This window comes from Scyliorhinus torazame, chromosome 4 (assembly GCF_047496885.1).
Source record: "Scyliorhinus torazame isolate Kashiwa2021f chromosome 4, sScyTor2.1, whole genome shotgun sequence".
Taxonomy (NCBI): domain Eukaryota; kingdom Metazoa; phylum Chordata; class Chondrichthyes; order Carcharhiniformes; family Scyliorhinidae; genus Scyliorhinus; species Scyliorhinus torazame.
In genome coordinates, this window is record NC_092710.1 from 3207696 (window position 1) to 3229300 (window position 21605).

General features: G+C 58.2%; 1 protein-coding gene across 1 annotated transcript in view; it reads left to right on the forward strand.

The window, feature by feature from the left end:
* The window catches only part of LOC140411546 (putative carbonic anhydrase 5), a 45022-nt gene extending 34208 nt beyond the window's left edge, over nucleotides 1-10814 (forward strand). The window contains exon 4 of the mRNA XM_072500629.1: nucleotides 10126-10814. Coding sequence (XP_072356730.1) covers nucleotides 10126-10224 — 99 coding nt within the window. The 3' untranslated portion in view covers nucleotides 10225-10814. The remainder of the gene's footprint in view (nucleotides 1-10125) is intronic.
* The last annotated feature ends 10791 nt before the right edge of the window (nucleotides 10815-21605 follow it).

The following is a 21605-nucleotide window of genomic DNA, read 5'->3' on the forward strand; positions in this document are numbered from 1 at the left end:
CCGGGACACCCCTACCCGGGACACCCCTACCCGGGACACCCCTACCCGGGACACCCCTACCCGGGACACCCCTACCCGGGACACCACTACCCGGGACACCCCTACCCGGGACACCCCTACCCGGGACACCCCTACCCGGGACACCCCTACCCGGGACACCCCTACCCGGGACACCCCTACCCGGGACACCCCTACCCAGGACACCCCTACCCAGGACACCCCTACCCGGGACACCCCTACCCGGGACACCCCTACCCGGGACACCCCTACCCGGGACACCACTACCCGGGACCCCCTTACCCGGGACCCCCTTACCCGGGACCCCCTTACCCGGGACACCCCTACCCGGGACACCCCTACCCGGGACACCCCTACCCGGGACACCCCTATCCGGGACAGCACTACCCAGGACACCACTACCCGGGACACCCCTACCCGGGACACCCCTATCCGGGACACCACTACCCGGGACACCCCTACCCGGGACACCCCTACCCGGGACACCCCTACCCGGGACACCCCTACCCAGGACACCACTACCCGGGACACCCCTACCCGCGACACCCCTACCCAGGACACCCCTACCCGGGACACCCCTACCCGGGACACCCCTACCCGGGACACCACTACCCAGGACACCACTACCCAGGACACCCCTACCCGGGACACCACTACCCGGGACACCCCTACCCGGGACAGCACTGCCCAGGACACCACTACCCAGGACACCCGTACCCAGGACACCCCTACCCGGGACACCCCTACCCGGGACACCACTACCCGGGACACCACTACCCGGGACAGCACTACCCGGGACACCCCTACCCAGGACACCACTATCCAGGACACCCCTACCCAGGACACCACTACCCAGGACACCCGTACCCGGGACAGCACTACCCGGGGCAGCACTACCCGGGACAGCACTGCCCAGGAAGACAAAATACCGGACAGTGACTCAGAGTGGATGGGTGGAGACGAACCCCCACCCCAAAGTGCCATGGACTCAGAGTGGGACGAAGAGCACGACACAACGCCACTGCTGTCACCAACACCCTCCACCATCGCAGAAACACTCACCACGGTTGGGCACTTTAGTGATGAGGCGTCTGGTACACTCACTGGTGCGCACAACACAGCCGTCCCGGTACAGCAGGTGGAGGTAGGAGCAGCAGAGGGGCCGGGAGGAGTCCACCCGCGTCCAGGAGCTGGGAGTGGTGCCGGTCATGCGTGCCACCCAGGCCGACACCGCACGGGTGGCGTCCGCGGTGCAGGCAATGGGTGCGACGGTGTCAGACGTGGGGAACGGTTTGCGAGGCCTGGGGCTTTCCGTGCAGGCTGCGTCTGTGGCCCCGGACATGGCTGCCCTCTCACAGGAGGCCATGAGCCAGTGCCAGCGCCAGATGGCAGAGGCGCTCAACGCCATGGCCCAGTCTCAGCAGGCCATGGCCCAGTCTCTGCAGGCCATGGCCCAGTCTCTGCAGGCCATGGCCCAGTCTCAGCAGGCCATGGCCCAGTCTCAGCAGGCCATGGCCCAGTCTCAGCAGGCCATGGCCCAGTCTCTGCAGGCCATGGCCCAGTCTCTGCAGGCCATGGCCCAGTCTCAGCAGGCCATGGCCCAGTCTCAGCAGGCCATGGCCCAGTCTCAGCAGGCCATGGCCCAGTCTCAGCAGGCCATGGCCCAGTCTCTGCAGGCCATGGCCCAGTCTCTGCAGGCCATGGCCCAGTCTCAGCAGGCCATGGCCCAGTCTCTGCAGGCCATGGCCCAGTCTCAGCAGGCCATAGCCCAGTCTCTGCAGGCCATGGCCCAGTCTCAGCAGGCCATGGCCCAGTCTCTGCAGGCCATGGCCCAGTCTCAGCAGGCCATGGCCCAGTCTCAGCAGGCCATGGCCCAGTCTCTGCAGGCCATGGCCCAGTCTCTGCAGGCCATGGCCCAGTCTCTGCAGGCCATGGCCCAGTCTCAGCAGGCCATAGCCCAGTCTCTGCAGGCCATGGCCCAGTCTCAGCAGGCCATGGCCCAGTCTCTGCAGGCCATGGCCCAGTCTCAGCAGGCCATGGCCCAGTCTCTGCAGGCCATGGCCCAGTCTCTGCAGGCCATGGCCCAGTCTCTGCAGGCCATGGCCCAGTCTCTGCAGGCCATGGCCCAGTCTCTGCAGGCCATGGCCCAGTCTCTGCAGGCCATGGCCCAGTCTCTGCAGGCCATGGCCCAGTCTCTGCAGGCCATGGCCCAGTCTCTGCAGGCCATGGCCCAGTCTCTGCAGGCCATGGCCCAGTCTCTGCAGGCCATGGCCCAGTCTCTGCAGGCCATGGCCCAGTCTCAGCAGGCCATGGCCCAGTCTCAGCAGGCCATGGCCCAGTCTCAGCAGGCCATGGCCCAGTCTCATCAGGCCATGGCCCAGTCTCTGCAGGCCATGGCCCAGTCTCTGCAGGCCATGGCCCAGTCTCAGCAGGCCATCGCTGAGGGCATCGGCGCCAGTGGCCATGTGCGAGCTGGCGTCGCACTGTCACAGACAGGGTTTGCCAACCCCCTGGGCTCCATGGCTGCAAACCTGCAGACCCCTGTCGATACCAGCACGGGCCTCCAGGACTGGCAGCGCCAGATGTCGGGGGGGCGTCGGATGGCCAGTCCGTTCGCATCCCCCACCCATGTAGAGGCCTGGGGGCCATCGGGCACCCCGAGGGAGGAGGAGGTGGTGTGGTCTGTCCCGGCTCCCTCTGTAGGGGAGGTCCCGGTACACCGCGACACCTCGGACTCCCCCCCTTCCGTCCCAGGTGCATCGGGTGGGCAACGGGCAGGACAGGCTGGCAGCTCGCCATCCCAGTCGCCCGGGCCGCAGCCTGGCCCATCTAGGCCAGGACGCCCCAGGAAACGGTCGCCAAAGGGATCCAGTGTCAGAGGGCAGGAATCACAGGAGTCCACCTCCAGTTCTGCTGTACCGTCTGGGGAACCACGTAGACGTAGTCAAAGGGCCCGTAAGGCCAAACAATTAGACACTGAGTAAGTTGGCACGGGTGCAGGGCACAGATGAGTTTTAGGCGCTAGGGCACGTGCATGAACTCCTTTGGTTATTAAAGTCAATGTTACACCTACCGAAGCTGCCTTTGTGCTCTGTCCAAAGTGTGCGGGGGTGTCATGTACGTTGAGCGCAAGTGTGTGTGTGACGGGTGGTCTTACCTCAGCCCCAGGTGAGTCTGCCCCCTTCCCCCTGGGCCGCCATCAACATCCCCCGGGCAGAGGACGGGACCGTGCGCTGCAGTGTCACAGCCGCATGCAGGGATGGTCCGGGTGGATGGTGGTACTGTGGCCATGGGTCAGACATAGTCCAACGATGTAGAGCCAGGAGCTCACCGCAGGGCGGGTTGTCATCATCCTCCATGGCCTGCGATAGACACGCGTCCACCCGCAACTGTGTGAGCCCGGCCCGTTGTGCCGCAGGTGGATCGGCAATGGGGGTGGTGTGCATGCGGGTGGGGTGGGTGGGGTTGGGGAGGGGGGGTGAGGGTGCTGGGTGGGTGGATGGGTGGGGGGTGTGGGTGGTCGGCTGTTGTCATGGTGTGCGGTCTGTGGCCATACTACCCGATTCCCACGCCCATCTAGTCAGTGAAGCGGGCGGCTATCAGTCTGTCCTGTGCCCGCTGGGCCAGCCGGTAACGGTGGACAGCCACCCGCCTGTGTCTACCCCGTCTGCCCTGACCATTACCCCCATCCCCCTCATCTGGGGAGGACTGGGCCTCTTCCTGCTGCTCCTCCACTCCGCCCTCCTCTGCCTGCGGCACATCGCCCCTCTGCTGGGCTATGTTGTGCAGGACGCAGCACACCACAATGATGCGGCCGACCCTATCTGACCGATACTGGAGGGCGCCCCTAGAGAGGTCCAGGCACCTGAAACGCATCTTCAGCACGCCAAAGCACCTCTCGATCACTCCCCTTGTCGCTACATGGGCATCATTGTAGCGGTTCTCCGCCTCATTGCGTGGCCTCCGTATAGACGTCATCAGCCACGATCGCAATGGGTAGCCCCTGTCGCCCAGCAACCAGCCCCTCAGCCGGGGATGGCGTCCCTCGTACATGCCGGGGACGGATGACCGCGACAACACGAATGAGTCGTGTACACTGCCTGGGTGACGGGCGCAGACGTGCAGGATCATCATGCGGTGGTCGCAGACCACCTGTCCGTTCATCGAATAGGTCCCCTTCCTATTGGTGAACACGGCCCTGTTCTCTGCAGGTGGCCGCACGGCGACGTGCATCCCATCGATCGCGCCCTGGACCATGGGGAACCCGGCAACGGCAGAGAAGCCCACGGCCCGGGCATCTTGGCTGGCCCGGTCCACGGGGAAGTGGATGTAGCGGTGCGCCATGGCATATAGGGCATCTGTCACTGCACGGATGCACCGATGCACCGATGTCTGCGATATGCCGGACAGGTCCCCACTCGGTGCCTGGAATGACCCCGTTGCATAAAAGTTCAGGGCCACCGTAACCTTGACGGACACGGGGAGTGGGTGTCCCCCGCCAGTGCCACGCGGTGACAGGTGTGCCAGCAGGTGGCAGATGTGTGCCACGGTTTCCCGCCTCATCCGGAGTCTCCTCCTGCATTCCCGGTCCGTGAGGTCCTGGTATGACTGCCGGGGCCGGTACACACGGGGCGCCCTCGGGTGCCTCCGTTGCCGTGGGGCCGCGACGTCCTCCTCCCCCTCCTCGTCCTGTCGGTCAGGTGTCCCTCCAGCCTGGGCGGCTGCCGCCTGCCCCTCTGCGGCAGCCTGCGCTGCCTCTCTGGCACGCTCCTCCTCCTCCTCCTCCTCCTCCTCCTCCTCATCCAGGGCAACATAGACATGAGCGGCTGCCACCACGGCGGCCAACATCGCTGGATGGTCTGAAAACATGACGGCCTGGTGGGGGGGAGGGGAACGACGACATGTCATCATTGCCCATATCCCCTCCTCCCCCCAGCCAGGTGGCATGGACCGCATGGGTCCAACTGTTGGAGGCTGGCACCTGGCCAGGTGGACCAACTCACTTGCCCCCCCATCCTCCTCCCGGCACGGACCCCAACTTCCTCCCCGGCACGGACCCCAACCTCCTCCCCGGCACGGACCCCAACCTGCTCCCCGGCACGGACCCCAACCTCCTCCCCGGCACGGACCCCCCCATCCTCCTCCCCGGCACGGACCCCAACCTCCTCCCCGGCACGGACCCCAACCTCCTCCCCGACACGGACCCCCCCATCCTCCTCCCCGGCACGGACCCCCCATCCCCCTCCCCGGCACGGACCCCCCCATCCTCCTCCCCGACACGGACCCCAACCTCCTCCCCGACACGGACCCCCCCATCCTCCTCCCCGGCACAGAGCCCCCATCCCCCTCCCCGGCACGGACCCCAACCTCCTCCCCGGCACGGACACCCCCATCCCCCTCCCCGGCACGGACCCTCCCATCCTCCTCCCCGGCACGGACCCCAACCTCCTCCCCGGCACGGACACCCCCATCCCCCTCCCCGGCACGGACCCTCCCATCCTCCTCCCCGGCACGGACCCCAACCTCCTCCCCGGCACGGACCCCAACCTCCTCCCCGGCACGGACCCCAACCTCCTCCCCGGCACGAACCTCAACCTCCTCCCCGGCACGGACCCCAACCTCCTCCCCGGCACGGACCCCAACCTCCTCCCCGGCACGGACCCCAACCTCCTCCCCGGCACGGACCTCAACCTCCTCCCCGGCACGGACCCCAACCTCCTCCCCGGCACAGACCCCCCCATCCTCCTCCCCGGCACGGACCCCAACCTCCTCCCCGGCACGGACCCCAACCTCCTCCCCGGCACGGACCCCAACCTCCTCCCCGGCACGGACACCCCCATCCCCCTCCCCGGCACGGACCCCCCCATCCTCCTCCCCGGCACGGACCCCAACCTCCTCCCCGGCACAGACCCCCCATACCCCTCCCCGGCACGGACCCCAACCTCCTCCCCGGCACGGAACCCCCACCCCCTCCCCGGCACGGACCCCCCATCCCCATCCCCGGCACGGACCCCATCCCCCTCCCCCTCCCCCTCCCCGGCACGGACCTCCCCATCTTCCTCCCCGGCACGGACCCCCATCCCCCTCCTCGGCACGGACCCCCCCATCCCCCTCCCCGGCACGGACCCTCCCATCCTCCTCCCAGGCACGGACCCCCCATCCTCCTCCCAGGCACGGACCCCCATCCCCCTCCCGGCACGGACCCCAACCTCCTCCCCGGCACAGACCCCCCCATCCTCCTCCCCGGCACAGACCCCCCCATCCTCCTCCCCGGCACGGACCCCAACCTCCTCCCCGGCACGGACCCCAACCTCCTCCCCGGCACGGACCCCAACCTCCTCCCCGGCACAGACCCCCCCATCCTCCTCCCCGGCACGGACCCCTACCTCCTCCCCGGCACAGACCCCCCATCCCCCTCCCCGGCACGGACCCCCCCATCCTCCTCCCCGGCACAGACCCCCATCCCCCTCCCGGGCACGGACCCTCATCCCCCTCCTCGGCACGGACCCCAACCTCCTCCCCGGCACGGACCCCAACCTCCTCCCCGGCACGGACCCCAACCTCCTCCCTGGCACAGACCCCCCCATCCTCCTCCCCGGCACGGACCCCTACCTCCTCCCCGGCACAGACCCCCCATCCCCCTCCCCGGCACGGACCCCCCCATCCTCCTCCCCGGCACAGACCCCCATCCCCCTCCCCGGCACGGACCCTCATCCCCCTCCTCGGCACGGACCCCCCATCCCCCTCCCCGGCACGGACCCCCCATCCCCCTCCCCGGCACGGACCCCCCACCCGGCACTCCCCCGGAGCCCAGCCCACTCTAACCCCCCCCGCCGCACACACACACACACAACCCGAGACACACCTCTCCTCACGCATTCAGTCTGCGGCCACGCCATCGCCTGCCCAGAGCCAACCCCCCAGGCCGTCACTCACCTCCACGCTGGTCGGAGTGAGCTGGAGCACCGGGTCACGCCGATGAAAAGGAGGTTTGATTCACGTCGACGTGAACGGTCATCACGTTGACGGGACTTCGGTCCATCCGGAAGGGAGAATATCGGCAGGCCGAAAATCGGCTGCCTTGCGCAGACCCGTGACATTCTCCGCGGCAGCGGCACCATTAACGCCCCGCCGACTTTTCTCCCTTTGGAGACTTCGGCGGGGGCGGGATTCACGGCGGCCAACGGCCATTCTCCGACCCGGCGGGGGGGGCGGAGAATGACTCCCCAGAATAGGAACCATATTGCCAGATTGCGCACAGCAACATCCCACATTGAGGGGTGCGCTAATGAGGGAATATTCTGCATTTCGCAGTGTTGGTTGAGGGATAATTATTTGCCGCTGGGTGAGGAACTGAGAAATCCCCGTACAAATCCCAACACTGGATGTGATCCTCCTGTTCAACGATGAAGCCAGAGGGGGCACTGGTTTAATGTCAGAGGGAGGTAACACTACCGAGAGCCCACCACCCTCAGTACTGACCCTCTGACAGTGCAGCACTCCCTCAGTACTGACCCTCTGACAGTGCAGCACTCCCTCAGTACTGACCCTCTGACAGTGCGGCACTCCCTCAGTACTGACCCTCTGACAGTGCGGCACTCCCTCAGTACTGACCCTCTGACAGTGCGGCACTCACTCAGTACTGACTCTCTGACAGTGCGGCACTCCCTCAGTACTGACCCTCTGACAGTGCGGCACTCCCTCAGTACTGACCCTCTGACAGTGCAGCTCTCCCTCAGTACGGACCCTCTGACAGTGCAGCACTCCCTCAGTACTGACCCTCTGACAGTGCGGCACTCCCTCAGTACTGACCCTCTGACAGTGCAGCACTCCCTCAGTACTGACCCTCTGACAGTGCGGCACTCCCTCAGTACTGACCCTCTGACAGTGCGGCACTCCCTCAATACTGACCCTCTGACAGTGCGGCACTCCCTCAGTACTGACCCTCTGACAGTGCAGCACTCCCTCAGTACTGACCCTCTGACAGTGCGGCACTCCCTCAGTACTGACCCTCTGACAGTGCGGCACTCCCTCAGTACTGACCCTCTGACAGTGCAGCACTCCCTCAGTACTGACCCTCTGACAGTGCGACACTCCCTCAGTACTGACCCTCTGACAGTGCGGCACTCCCTCAGTACTGACCCTCTGACAGTGCAGCACTCCCTCAGTACTGACCCTCTGACAGTGCGGTACTCCCTCAGTACTGACCCTCTGACAGTGCAGCGCTCCCTCAGTACTGACACTCTGACAGTACGGCACTCCCTCAGTACTGACCCTCTGACAGTGCAGCACTCCCTCAGTACTGACCCTCTGACAGTGCAGCACTCCCTCAGTACTGACCCTCTGACAGTGCGGCACTCCCTCAGTACTGACCCTCTGACAGTGCAGCATTCCCCCAATACTGACCCTCTGTCAGTGCAGCACTCCCTCAGTACTGACCCTCTGACAGAGCAGCACTCCCTCAGTGCTGACCCTCTGACAGTGCAGCACTCCCTCAGTACTGACACTCTGACAGTGCGGCACTCCCTCAGTACTGACCCTCTGACAGTGCGGCACTCCCTCAGTACTGACCCTCTGACAGTGCAGCATTCCCCCAGTACTGACCCTCTGACAGAGCAGCACTCCCTCAGTACTGACCCTCTGACAGAGCGGCACTCCCTCAGTACTGACCCTCTGACAGTGCGGCACTCCCTCAGTACTGACTGTCTGACAGTGCGGCACTCCCTCAGTACTGACTCTCTGACAGTGCAGCACTCCCTCGGTACTGACCCTCTGACAGTGCGGAGCTCCCTCCGTACTGATCCTCTGACAGTGCGGCACTCCCTCAGTACTGACCCTCTGACAGTGCGGAGCTCCCTCCGTACTGACCCTCTGACAGTGCGGCACTCCCTCAGTACTGACCCTCTGACAGTGCGGCACTCCCTCAGTACTCACCCTCTGACAGTGCAGCACTCCCTCAGTACTGACCCACTGACAGTGCGGCACTCCCTCAGTACTGACCCTCTGACAGTGCGGCACTCCCTCAGTACTGACCCTCTGACAGTGCGGCACTCCCTCAGTAATGACCCTCTGACAGTGCAGCACTCCCACAGTACTGACACTCTGACAGTGCAGCACTCCCTCAGTACTGACCCTCTGACAGTGCGCCACTCCCTCAGTGCTGACTCTCGGACAGTGCAGCACTCCCTCAGGACTGACCCTCTGACAGTGCGGCACTCCCTCAGTACTGACTCTCGGACAGTGCAGCACTCCCTCAGTACTGACCCTCTGACAGTGCGGCACTCACTCAGTACTGACCCTCTGACAGTGCAGCACTCACTCAGTACTGACCCTCTGACAGTGCAGCACTCCCTCAGTACTGACCCTCTGACAGTGCAGCACTCCCTCAGTACTGACCCTCTGACAGTGCGGCACTCCCTCAGTACTGACCCTCTGACAGTGCGGCACTCCCTCAGTACTGACCCTCTGACAGCGCGGCACTCCCTCAGTACTGACTCTCTGACAGTGCGGCACTCCCTCAGTACTGACTCTCTGACAGTGCAGCACTCCCTCGGTACTGACCCTCTGACAGTGCGGAGCTCCCTCCGTACTGATCCTCTGACAGTGCGGCACTCCCTCAGTACTGACCCTCTGACAGTGCGGAGCTCCCTCCGTACTGACCCTCTGACAGTGCGGCACTCCCTCAGTACTGACCCTCTGACAGTGCGGCACTCCCTCAGTACTCACCCTCTGACAGTGCAGCACTCCCTCAGTACTGACCCACTGACAGTGCGGCACTCCCTCAGTACTGACCCTCTGACAGTGCGGCACTCCCTCAGTACTGACCCTCTGACAGTGCGGCACTCCCTCAGTACTGACCCTCTGACAGTGCAGCACTCCCTCAGTACTGACCCTCTGACAGTGCGGCACTCCCTCAGTGCTGACTCTCGGACAGTGCAGCACTCCCTCAGTACTGACCCACTGACAGTGCGGCACTCCCTCAGTACTGACCCTCTGACAGTGCAGCACTCCCTCAGTACTGACACTCTGACAGTGCAGCACTCCTCCAGTACTGACCCTCTGACAGTGCGGGAAATGTAAGTCATTCATGTTTTTGTTGTTTAACAGTACAAGGCCTTTGTGAAGAGCATGAGCTGGGATAGCTACTCCTATCGGCCCCTACAGCCATTGAACGGACGGAAGGTGTTCTATTGTGACGGTGAATGAACTTCAGCCTTTCCTGGGACCCACGGAACACCCTGAGCAAAGCAGGGGCCACCTTGAAATGACTTTGAATATTCTCTCTCGCCTCTGTCGTAACACGGTGACGTGGAAATTAGAATATAGACAAATTCCTCGAGGTTCGATTTTAGGAAATTTAGTTCCACAAATATATTTGCGACAAGAGAGTGTCCCAGCTGCGAAGAAGCACCGCACTCTGAGATTCGATTGAAGGAAGCACATGTTTATTGTCTGAAATAACAGCTTGAAGTGAAGAGGCGTGTTTATATTAAATAGACCTTGGAAAGTACGTAAGATGAAATACGTTAGACGTTATGTTCTTGCCCTTGGCTAAAAACAACTCGAGTACACATTTTGTGAACTTTCGGAGGACAATGTGTTTTTATAATCAGGCCGAGACCCGAATATTAAGCAGTATTTTGTTTATGTCACCTGATCTACTTATTGTTATTCAAAAGCAGTGTTGAACTATCGTCAAGCATTTCCCAGCATGCTTCTAAGTTGGCAACTCATTAATTTCCCTTCCACACACCGTGTGATAGAGCGTGTGAATAAAATGAGATTTCACCAGCCTATTCCTTCGTACATTTATTCGTGGATCCTGACGTGCAACGTTAATGATATTTACGAGTAAAACCGGCGTACAGCGCCGTTTCCCAAAACAAAGTTTTGCCCAATCTAAAGGGTCCAGTTCTCAAGGGGGTCGAGGGTCAGAGGGACCTGGAGGGGGCGGGGGAGGGACGGGGGGGAGAGTGAACATTAATCATTGATGGCGACGGGACAGGGTGAGGGAGCGGCGAATAAATCAAACAGCCTCCTGGGATTTATTAACAGGGCCACAGAGAACAAGAACAAGGAGGTTTTGTTAAACGTTTCCAAAACACTGGGTCACTCCCGACTGGAGCGATGCGTCCAGCTCTGGGACTTTCGGGAGGACGGGAAGGTTTCAGAGAGATTGTGGGAAAGATTCACGGGAATGGTTCCCGGGATGAGGGATATCAGTCATTTTTAAACGTTGCTTACAAGTTGTGGGCCACACATTAAAAACAATTCCGGTTCAGATAGGTAGAGGGAGATGTTAAACCCCGAGGGCGTGTGTCCTCAGATAAACATTTTTTTAAAAATCTCGCGCCCAGGAGATTTTGATTATGTTTCATTGAATCTCGTTCCCCAGTGCGGTCACCCGAATCTTGTCTTACCCAAAACGGGTCCCACAGAGAAGTGTGTGTGTGTGAGAGAGAGAAGTGTGGGTGTGGGAAGTGTGTGTGTGTGAGAGAGAAGTGTGGGTGGGTGTGAGAGAAAAGTGTGGGTGTGAGAGAGAGGGGTGGGGGTGTGAGAGAGAGGGGTGGGTGTGTGAGAGAAGTGTGGGTGGGTGTGTGAGAGAGAAGTGTGTGTGTGTGTGGGAAGTGTGTGTGTGTGGGAAGTGTGTGTGTGTGGGAGGAGTGTGTGCGTGTGAGAGGAGCGTGTGAGAGGAGTGTGTGTGTGAGAGAGGGTGTGTGTGTGAGAGAGGAGTGTGTATGTGTGGGAAGTGTGTGTGTGGAAAGTGTGGGTGTGTGAGAGGGATGTGTGTGTGTGAGAGAGGGGTGGGTGTGTGGGAAGCGTGTGTGTGTGGGAAGTGTAGGTGTGTGAGAGAGAAGTGTGTGTGTGAGAGGAGTGTGTGTGTGAGAGAGGAGTGTGTGTGTGAGAGAGGAGTGTGTGTGTGAGAGAGGAGAGTGTGTGTGAGAGAGGGTGTGTGTGTGAGAGAGGAGTGTGTGTGTGAGAGGAGTGTGTATGTGTGGGAAGTGTGTGTGTGGAAAGTGTGGGTGTGTGAGAGGGATGTGTGTGTGTGAGAGAGAGGGGTGGGTGTGTGGGAAGTGTGTGTGTGTGGGAAGTGTAGGTGTGTGAGAGGAGTGTGTGTGAGAGAGAGGGGTGGGTGTGTGTGGGAAGTGTGTGTGTGAGAGGAGTGTGTGTGTGTGGGAAATGTGTGTGTGTGGGAAATGTGTGTGTGTGGGAAGTGTGGGTGTGTGAGAGAAAAGTGTGGGTGTGAGAGAGAAAAGTGTGGGTGTGAGAGAGAGGGGTGGGTGTGTGTGGGAAGTGTGTGTGTGAGAGAAGTGTGTGTGTGAGAGACGACACTAAGCTTGGTGGGAATGTGAGTGGCGAGGAGGATGTTGGCAATGTGAGTGGCGAGGAGGATGTTGGGAATGTAAGTGGCGAGGAGGATGTTGGGAATGTGAGTGGCGAGGAGGATGTTGGGGATGTGAATGACGAGGAGGATGTTGGGAATGTGAGTGGCGAGGAGGATGTTGGGAATGTGAGTGGCGAGGAGGATGTTGGGAATGTGAGTGGCGAGGAGGATGTTGCGAATGTGAGTAGTGAGGAGGATGTTGGCAATGCGAGTGGCGAGGAGGATGTTGGGGATGTGAGTGGTGAGGAGGATGTTGGGGAATGTGAGTGACGAGGAAGATGTTGGGAATGTAAATGACGAGGAGGATGTTGGGGATGTGAGTGGCGAGGAGGATGTTGGGGATGTGAGTGGCGAGGAGGATGTTGGGAATGTGAGTGGCGAGGAGGATGTTTGGAATGTGAGTGGGGAGGAGGGTGTTGGGAATGTGAGTGGGGAGGAGGGTGTTGGGAATGTGAGTAGTGAGGAGGATGTTGGCAATGTGAGTGGGGAGGAGGATGTTGGGAGTGTGAGTGGCGAGGAGGATGTTGGGAATGTGAGTAGTGAGGAGGATGTTGGCAATGTGAGTGGGGAGGAGGGTGTTGGGAATGTGAGTGGCGAGGAGGATGTTGGGAGTGTGAGTGACGAGGAAGATGTTGGGAATGTAAATGACGAGGAGGATGTTGGGGTTGTGAGTGGCGAGGAGGATGTTGGGAATGTGAGTGGCGAGGAGGATGTTGGGGATGTGAGTGACGAGGAGGATGTTGGGGATGTGAGTGACGAGGAGTATGTTGGGGTTGTGAGTGGCGAGGAGGATGTTGGGGATGTGAGTGGCGAGGAGTATGTTGGGGTTGTGAGTGGCGAGGAGGATGTTGGGGATGTGAGTGGCGAGGAGGATGTTGGGAATGTGAGTGGTGAGGAGGATGTTGGGAATGTGAGTGGCGAGGAGGATGTTTGGAATGTGAGTGGTGAGGAGGATGTTGGGAATGTGAGTGGCGAGGAGGATGTTGGGAATGTGAGTGGCGAGGAGGATGTTGGGAATGTGAGTGGCGAGGAGGATGTTGGGAGTGTGAGAGGCGAGGAGGATGTTGGGAATGTGAGTGGCGAGGAAGATGTGGGAATGTGAGTGGCAAGGAAGATGTTGGGAATGTAAGTGGCGAGGAGGATGTTGGGAATGTGAGTGGCGAGGAGGATGTTGGGGATGTGAATGACGAGGAGGATGTTGGGAATGTGAGTGACGAGGAGGATGTTGGGAATGTGAGTGACGAGGAGGATGTTGGGGGTGTGAGTGGCGAGGAGGATGTTGGGGTTGTGAGTGGCGAGGAGGATGTTGGGAATGTGAGTGACGAGGAGGATGTTGGGAAAGTGAGTGGCGAGGAGGATGTTGGGAATGTGAGTGGCGAGGAGGATGTTGGGAATGTGAGTGGTGAGGAGGATGTTGGGGATGTGAGTGGCGAGGAGGATGTTGGGGTTGTGAGTGGCGAGGAAGATGTTGGGAATGTAAATGACGAGGAGGATGTTGGGGATGTGAGTGGCGAGGAGGATGTTGGGGATGTGAGTGGCGAGGAGGATGTTGGGAATGTGAGTGGCGAGGAGGATGTTTGGAATGTGAGTGGCGAGGAGGATGTTGGGAATGTGAGTGGCGAGGAGGATGTTGGGAGTGTGAGTGGCGAGGAGGATGTTGGGAGTGTGAGAGGCGAGGAGGATGTTGGCAATGTGAGTGGGGAGGAGGATGTTGGGAATGTGAGTGGCGAGGAGGATGTTGGGAGTGTGAGTGACGAGGAAGATGTTGGGAATGTAAATGACGAGGAGGATGTTGGGGTTGTGAGTGGCGAGGAGGATGTTGGGAATGTGAGTGGCGAGGAGGATGTTGGGGATGTGAGTGACGAGGAGGATGTTGGGGATGTGAGTGACGAGGAGTATGTTGGGGTTGTGAGTGGTGAGGAGGATGTTGGGGATGTGAGTGGCGAGGAGTATGTTGGGGTTGTGAGTGGCGAGGAGGATGTTGGGGATGTGAGTGGCGAGGAGGATGTTGGGGATGTGAGTGGCGAGGAGGATGTTGGGAGTGAGTGGCGAGGAGGATGTTGGGAATGTGAGTGGCGAGGAGGATGTTGGGGATGTGAGTGGCGAGGAGGATGTTGGGGATGTGAGTGGCGAGGAGGATGTTGGGAATGTGAGTGGCGAGGAGGATGTTTGGAATGTGAGTGGCGAGGAGGATGTTGGGGATGTGAGTGGCGAGGAGGATGTTGGGGATGTGAGTGACGAGGAGGATGTTTGGAGTGTGAGTGGCGAGGAGGATGTTGGGGATGTGAGTGGCGAGGAGGATGTTGGGGATGTGAGTGGCGAGGAGGATGTTGGGGATGTGAGTGACGAGGAGGATGTTTGGAATGTGAGTGGGGAGGAGGATGTTGGGAATGTGAGTGGCAAGGAGGATGTTGGGAATGTGAGTGTTGAGGAGGATGTTGGGGATGTGAGTGGCGAGGAGGATGTTGGGAATGTGAGTGGCGAGGAGGATGTTGGGGAATGTGAGTGGTGAGGAGTATGTTGGGGAATGTGAGTGGTGAGGAGGATGTTGGGAATGTGAGTGGCGAGGAGGATGTTGGGAGTGTGAGTGACGAGGAGGATGTTGGGGATGTGAGTGGCGAGGAGGATGTTGGGAATGTGAGTGACGAGGAGGATGTTGGGAATGTGAGTGGCGAGGAGGATGTTGGGGAATGTGAGTGGTGAGGAGTATGTGGGGAATGTGAGTGGTGAGGAGGATGTTGGGAATGTGAGTGGCGAGGAGGATGTTGGGAGTGTGAGTGACGAGGAGGATGTTGGGGATGTGAGTGGCGAGGAGGATGTTGGGAATGTGAGTGACGAGGAGGATGTTGGGAATGTGAGTGGCGAGGAGGATGTTGGGGATGTGAGTGGCGAGGAGGATGTTGGGAATGTGAGTGACGAGGAGGATGTTGGGGAATGTGAGTGACGAGGAGGATGTTGGGAGTGTGAGTGACGAGGAGGATGTTGGGAATGTGAGTGGTGAGGAGGATGTTGGGAATGTGAGTGGCGAGGAGGATGTTGGGAATGTGAGTGACGAGGAGGATGTTGGGAATGTGAGTGGCGAGGAGGATGTTGGGGATGTGAGTGGTGAGGAGGATGTTGGGGATGTGAGTGGCGAGGAGGATGTTGGGAATGTGAGTGACGAGGAGGATGTTGGGAATGTGAGTGGCGAGGAGGATGTTGGGGATGTGAGTGACGAGGAGGATGTTGGGAATGTGAGTGGCGAGGAGGATGTTGGGGATGTGAGTGGCGAGGAGGATGTTGGGGATGTGAATGGCGAGGAGGATGTTGGGAATGTGAGTGGCGAGGAGGATGTTGGGAATGTGAGTGGCGAGGAGGATGTTGGGGATGTGAATGGCGAGGAGGATGTTGGGAATGTGAGTGACGAGGAGGATGTTGGGAATGTGAGTGGCGAGGAGGATGTTGGGGATGTGAGTGGCCAGGAGGATGTTGGGAATGTGAGTGACGAGGAGGATGTTGGGGAATGTGAGTGGTGAGGAGGATGTTGGGAATGTGAGTGGCGAGGAGGATGTTGGGAATGTGAGTGACGAGGAGGATGTTGGGAATGTGAGTGGCGAGGAGGATGTTGGGGATGTGAGTGGCGAGGAGGATGTTGGGGTTGTGAGTGGCGAGGAGGATGTTGGGGATGTGAGTGGCGAGGAGGATGTTGGGGATGTGAGTGGCGAGGAGGATGTTGGGGATGTGAGTGGCGAGGAGGATGTTGGGAATGTGAGTGGCGAGGAGGATGTTGGGGTTGTGAGTGGCGAGGAGGATGTTGGGGATGTGAGTGGCGAGGAGGATGTTGGGGATGTGAGTGGTGAGGAGGATGTTGGGGATGTGAGTGGCGAGGAGGATGTTGGGAATGTGAGTGACGAGGAGGATGTTGGGAATGTGAGTGGCGAGGAGGATGTTGGGGATGTGAGTGGCGAGGAGGATGTTGGGGATGTGAGTGGTGAGGAGGATGTTGGGAATGTTAGTGGCGAGGATGTTGGGAATGTGAGTGGCGAGGAGGATGTTGGGGATGTGAGTGGCGAGGAGGATGTTGGCAATGTGAGTGGCGAGGAGGATGTTGGGGATGTGAGTGGTGAGGAGGATGTTGGGAATGTTAGTGGCGAGGATGTTGGGAATGTGAGTGGCGAGGAGGATGTTGGGAATGTGAGTGGCGAGGAGGATGTTGGGGATGTGAGTGGCGAGGAGGATGTTGGGGATGTGAGTGGTGAGGAGGATGTTGGGAATGTTAGTGGCGAGGAGGATGTTGGGGATGTGAGTGGCGAGGAGGATGTTGGGAGTGTGAGTGACGAGGAGGATGTTGGGAATGTGAGTGGCGAGGAGGATGTTGGGGATGTGAGTGGCGAGGAGGATGTTGGGAATGTTAGTGGCGAGGATGTTGGGAATGTGAGTGGCGAGGAGGATGTTGGGGATGTGAGTGGCGAGGAGGATGTTGGCAATGTGAGTGGTGAGGAGGATGTTGGGGATGTGAGTGGTGAGGAGGATGTTGGGAATGTTAGTGGCGAGGATGTTGGGAATGTGAGTGGCGAGGAGGATGTTGGGAATGTGAGTGGCGAGGAGGATGTTGGGGATGTGAGTGGCGAGGAGGATGTTGGGGATGTGAGTGGTGAGGAGGATGTTGGGAATGTTAGTGGCGAGGATGTTGGGAATGTGAGTGGCGAGGAGGATGTTGGGAATGTGAGTGGCGAGGAGGATGTTGGGGATGTGAGTGGCGAGGAGGATGTTGGCAATGTGAGTGGCGAGGAGGATGTTGGGAATGTGAGTGGCGAGGAGGATGTTGGGAGTGTGAGTGGCGAGGAGGATGTTGGGGATGTGAGTGGCGAGGAGAATGTTGGGAATGTGAGTGGCGAGGATGTTGGGAATGTGAGTGGCGAGGAGGATGTTGGGAATGTGAGTGGCGAGGAGGATGTTGGGGATGTGAGTGGCGAGGAGGATGTTGGGGATGTGAGTGGCGAGGAGGATGTTGGGGATGTGAGTGGCGAGGAGGATGATGGGGTTGTGAGTGGCGAGGAGGATGTTGGCAATGTGAGTGGCGAGGAGGATGTTGGGAATGTGAGTGGCGAGGAGGATGTTGGGGATGTGAGTGGCGTGGAGGATGTTGGGAGTGTGAGTGGCGAGGAGGATGTTGGGCGTGTGAGTGGCGAGGAGGATGTTGGGGATGTGAGTGGCGAGGAGGATGTTGGGGATGTGAGTGGCGAGGAGGATGTTGGGAATGTGAGTGGCGAGGAGGATGTTGGGAATGTGAGTGGCGAGGAGGATGTTGGGAATGTGAGTGGCGAGGAGGATGTTTGGAATGTGAGTGGCGAGGAGGATGTTGGGAATGTGAGTGGTGAGGAGGATATTGGGGATGTGAGTGGCGAGGAGGATGTTGGGAATGTGAGTGGCGAGGAGGATATTGGGAGTGTGAATGGCGAGGAGGATGTTGGGAATGTGAGTGGAGAGGAGGATGTTGGGAGTGTGAGAGGCAAGGAGGATGTTGGGAATGTGAGTGGCGAGGAGGATGTTGGGGATGTGAGTGGCGAGGAGGATGTTGGGATTGTGAGTGGCGAGGAGGATGTTGGGGATGTGAGTGGCGAGGAGGATGTTGGGAATGCGAGTGGCGAGGAGGATGTTAAGAAGCTTCAAGGTTATATGGACAGGTTGAGTGAGTGGGTAAATACGTGGCAGATGCAGTGTATCGTGGATAAATGTGAAGGTATCCACTTGGGACAGAGAATCAGAATGAGAGAGCGTTATTTAAATGGTGATGGATTGGGAAATGTTGGTGTGCAGAGGGACCTGGGTGTCCGAGTGCACCAGTCTCTGGAAGCAGCATCTGCGTACGTCAAACGGTGAGGAACACAGATGGTATGTCGGCCTTCATTGCGAGAGGATTGGAGTACAGGAGCGAGGATGTCTTACTGCAGCTGTATAGGGATGAGAGGGAGAGCAGCCAAGGTTCACCAGACAGATTCCTGGGACGGACGGGTTGTCGCGTGTGGAGACATTGAGTCAATTGGGCCTGGATTCACTGTCTCTTAAATTGTCCCTTAGTGGCCAAAGATGTGCAGGTTAGGTGGATTGGCCATGTTAAATTGTCCCTTAGTGTCCAAAGATGTGCAGGTTAGGTGGATTGGCCGTGTTAAATTGTCCCTTAGTGTCCAAAGATGTACAGGTTAGGTGGATTGGCCATGATAAATTGTCCCATAGTGTCCAAAGATGTACAGGTTAGGTGGATTGGCCGTGTTAAATTGTCCCTTAGTGTCCAAAGATGTGCAGGTTAGGTGGATTGGCCGTGTTAAATTGTCCCTTAGTGTCCAAAGATGTACAGGTTAGGTGGATTGGCCGTGTTAAGTTGTCTCTTAGTATCCAAAGATGTGCAGGTTAGGTGGATTGGCCGTGTTAAGTTGTCTCTTATATCCAAAGATGTGCAGGTGAGGTGGATTGGCCGTGTTAAGTTGTCTCTTAGTATCCAAAGATGTGCAGGTTAGGTGGATTGGCCGTGTTAAGTTGTCTCTTAGTATCCAAAGATGTACAGGTTAGGTGGATTGGCCGTGTTAAATTGTCCCTTAGTGTCCAAAGATGTGCAGGTTAGGTGGATTGGCCGTGTTAAATTGTCCCCTTAGTGTCCAAAGATGTGCAGGTTAGGTGGATTGGCCGTGTTAAATTGTCCCTTAGTGTCCAAAGATGTACAGGTCGGGTGGATTGGCCGTGTTAAATTGTCCCTTAGTGTCCAAAGATGTACAGGTTAGGTGGATTGGCCGTGTTAAATTGTCCCTTAGTGTCCAAAGATGTGCAGGTTAGGTGGATTGGCCGTGTTAAATTGTCTCTTAGTGTCCAAAGATGTACAGGTCGGGTGGATTGGCCGTGTTAAATTGTCCCTTAGTGTCCAAAGATGTACAGGTTAGGTGGATTGGCCGTGCTAAATTGTCCCTTAGTGTCCAAAGATGTACAGGTCGGGTGGATTGGCCGTGTTAAATTGTCCCTTAGTGTCCAAAGATGTGCAGGTTAGGTGGATTGGCCTTGTTAAATTGTCCCTTAGTGTCCAAAGATGTACAGGTTAGGTGGATTGGCCGTGTTAAATTGTCCCTTAGTGTCCAAAGATGTGCAGGTTAGGTGGATTGGCCGTGTTAAATTGTCCCTTAGTGTCCAAAGATGTACAGGTTAGGTGGATTGGCCGTGTTAAATTGTCCCTTAGTGTCCAAAGATGTACAGGTTAGGTGGATTGGCCGTGTTAAATTGTCCCTTAGTGTCCAAAGATGTGCAGGTTAGGTGGATTGGCCGTGTTAAATTGTCTCTTAGTGTCCAAAGATGTACAGGTCGGGTGGATTGGCCGTGTTAAGTTGTCTCTTAGTATCCAAAGATGTACAGGTTAGGTGGATTGGCCGTGTTAAATTGTCCCTTAGTGTCCAAAGATGTGCAGGTTAGGTGGATTGGCCGTGTTAAATTGTCCCTTAGTGTCCAAAGATGTACAGGTTAGGTGGATTGACCGTGTTAAATTGTCCCTTAGTGTCCAAAGATGTACAGGTTTTGAGAGAGAGAGAATGAGAGAGTGAGAGAATGTGAGAGGGAGAATGATAAAGAGAGAGAGAGTGTGAGGGAGTGAGAGAGAATGAGAGAGGTGGGAGAGAGAACAAAGAACAAAGTAAAGTACAGCACAGGAACAGGCCCTTCGGCCCTCCAAGCCTGTACCTCACCCTGTGGGAAGCGGGGGTTTTATAGAGAAGTTAAATCTCAAATTATTAAAAACATCTCTACCCAGATCCCAGCAGCTGACCTCCCCCTCCCCCAGCCCGTCTCAATGGGATATTCGCTCTGAGTGTGCATCACAATGTAACGCGACTCCCCACATCGTCAGACCGACCTCAACCCCAACACATACCCCGGGAGGCCGGGTAGCACAGTGGTTAGCACTGTTGCTTCACAGCTCCAGGGTCCCGGGTTCGATCCCGGCTTGGGTCACTGTCTGTGCGGAGTCTGCACCTTCTCCCCGTGTCTGCGTGGGTTTCCTCCGGGTGCTCCGGTTTCCTCCCACAAGTCCCGAAAGATGTGCTGTTAGGTGAATTGGACATTCTGAATTCTCCCTCTGTGACCCGAACAGGCGCCGGAATGTGGCGACTAGGGGCTTTTCACAGTAACTTCATTGCAGTGTTAACGTGAGCCTACTTATAACAGTAAAGATTATTATTATTAGTGGGGGAGGGTTCACTCAATCCTGTCACCTCCCCAGACACCCACTACAAAACGGCATAAAGTACACACAGATTAACCAATTAAATCAGGAGCAGGAACCCTGGCTGATGTTCAGCCTATGGCTCCCTCTACTGTCCTCAAGTTGCTCGGCAATACAGCACGGGTTAGATACAGAGTAAAGCTCCCTCTACACTGTCCCCATCAAACACTCCCAGGACAGGTACAGCACGGGGTTAGATACAGAGTAAAGCTCCCTCTACACTGTCTCCATCAAACACTCCCAGGACAGGTACAGCACGGGGTTAGATACAGAGTAAAGCTTCCTCTACACTGTCCCCATCAAACACTCCCAGGACAGGTACAGCACGGGGTTAGATACAGAGTAAAGCTCCCTCTACACTGTCCCCATCAAACACTCCCAGGACAGGTACAGCAAGGGGTTAGATACAGAGTAAAGCTCCCTCTACACTGTCCCCATCAAACACTCCCAGGACAGGTACAGCACGGTGTTAGATACAGAGTAAAGCTCCCTATACACTGTCCCCATCAAACACTCCCAGGACAGGTACAGCACGGAGTTAGATACAGAGTAAAGCTCCCTGTACACTGTCCCCATCAAACACTCCCAGGACAGGTACAGCACGGGGCTAGATACAGAGTAAAGCTCCCTCTACACTGTCCCCATCAAACACTCCCAGGACAGGTACAGCACGGGGTTAGATACAGAGTAAAGCTCCCTGTACACTGTCCCCATCAAACACTCCCAGGACAGGTACAGCAAGGGGTTAGATACAGAGTAAAGCTCCCTCTACACTGTCCCCATCAAACACTCCCAGGACAGGTACAGCACGGAGTTAGATACAGAGTAAAGCTCCCTCTACACTGTCCCCATCAAACACTCCCAGGACAGGTACAGCACGGGGTTAGATACAGAGTAAAGCTCCCTCTACACTGTCCCCATCAAACACTCCCAGGACAGGTACAGCACGGGGTTAGATACAGA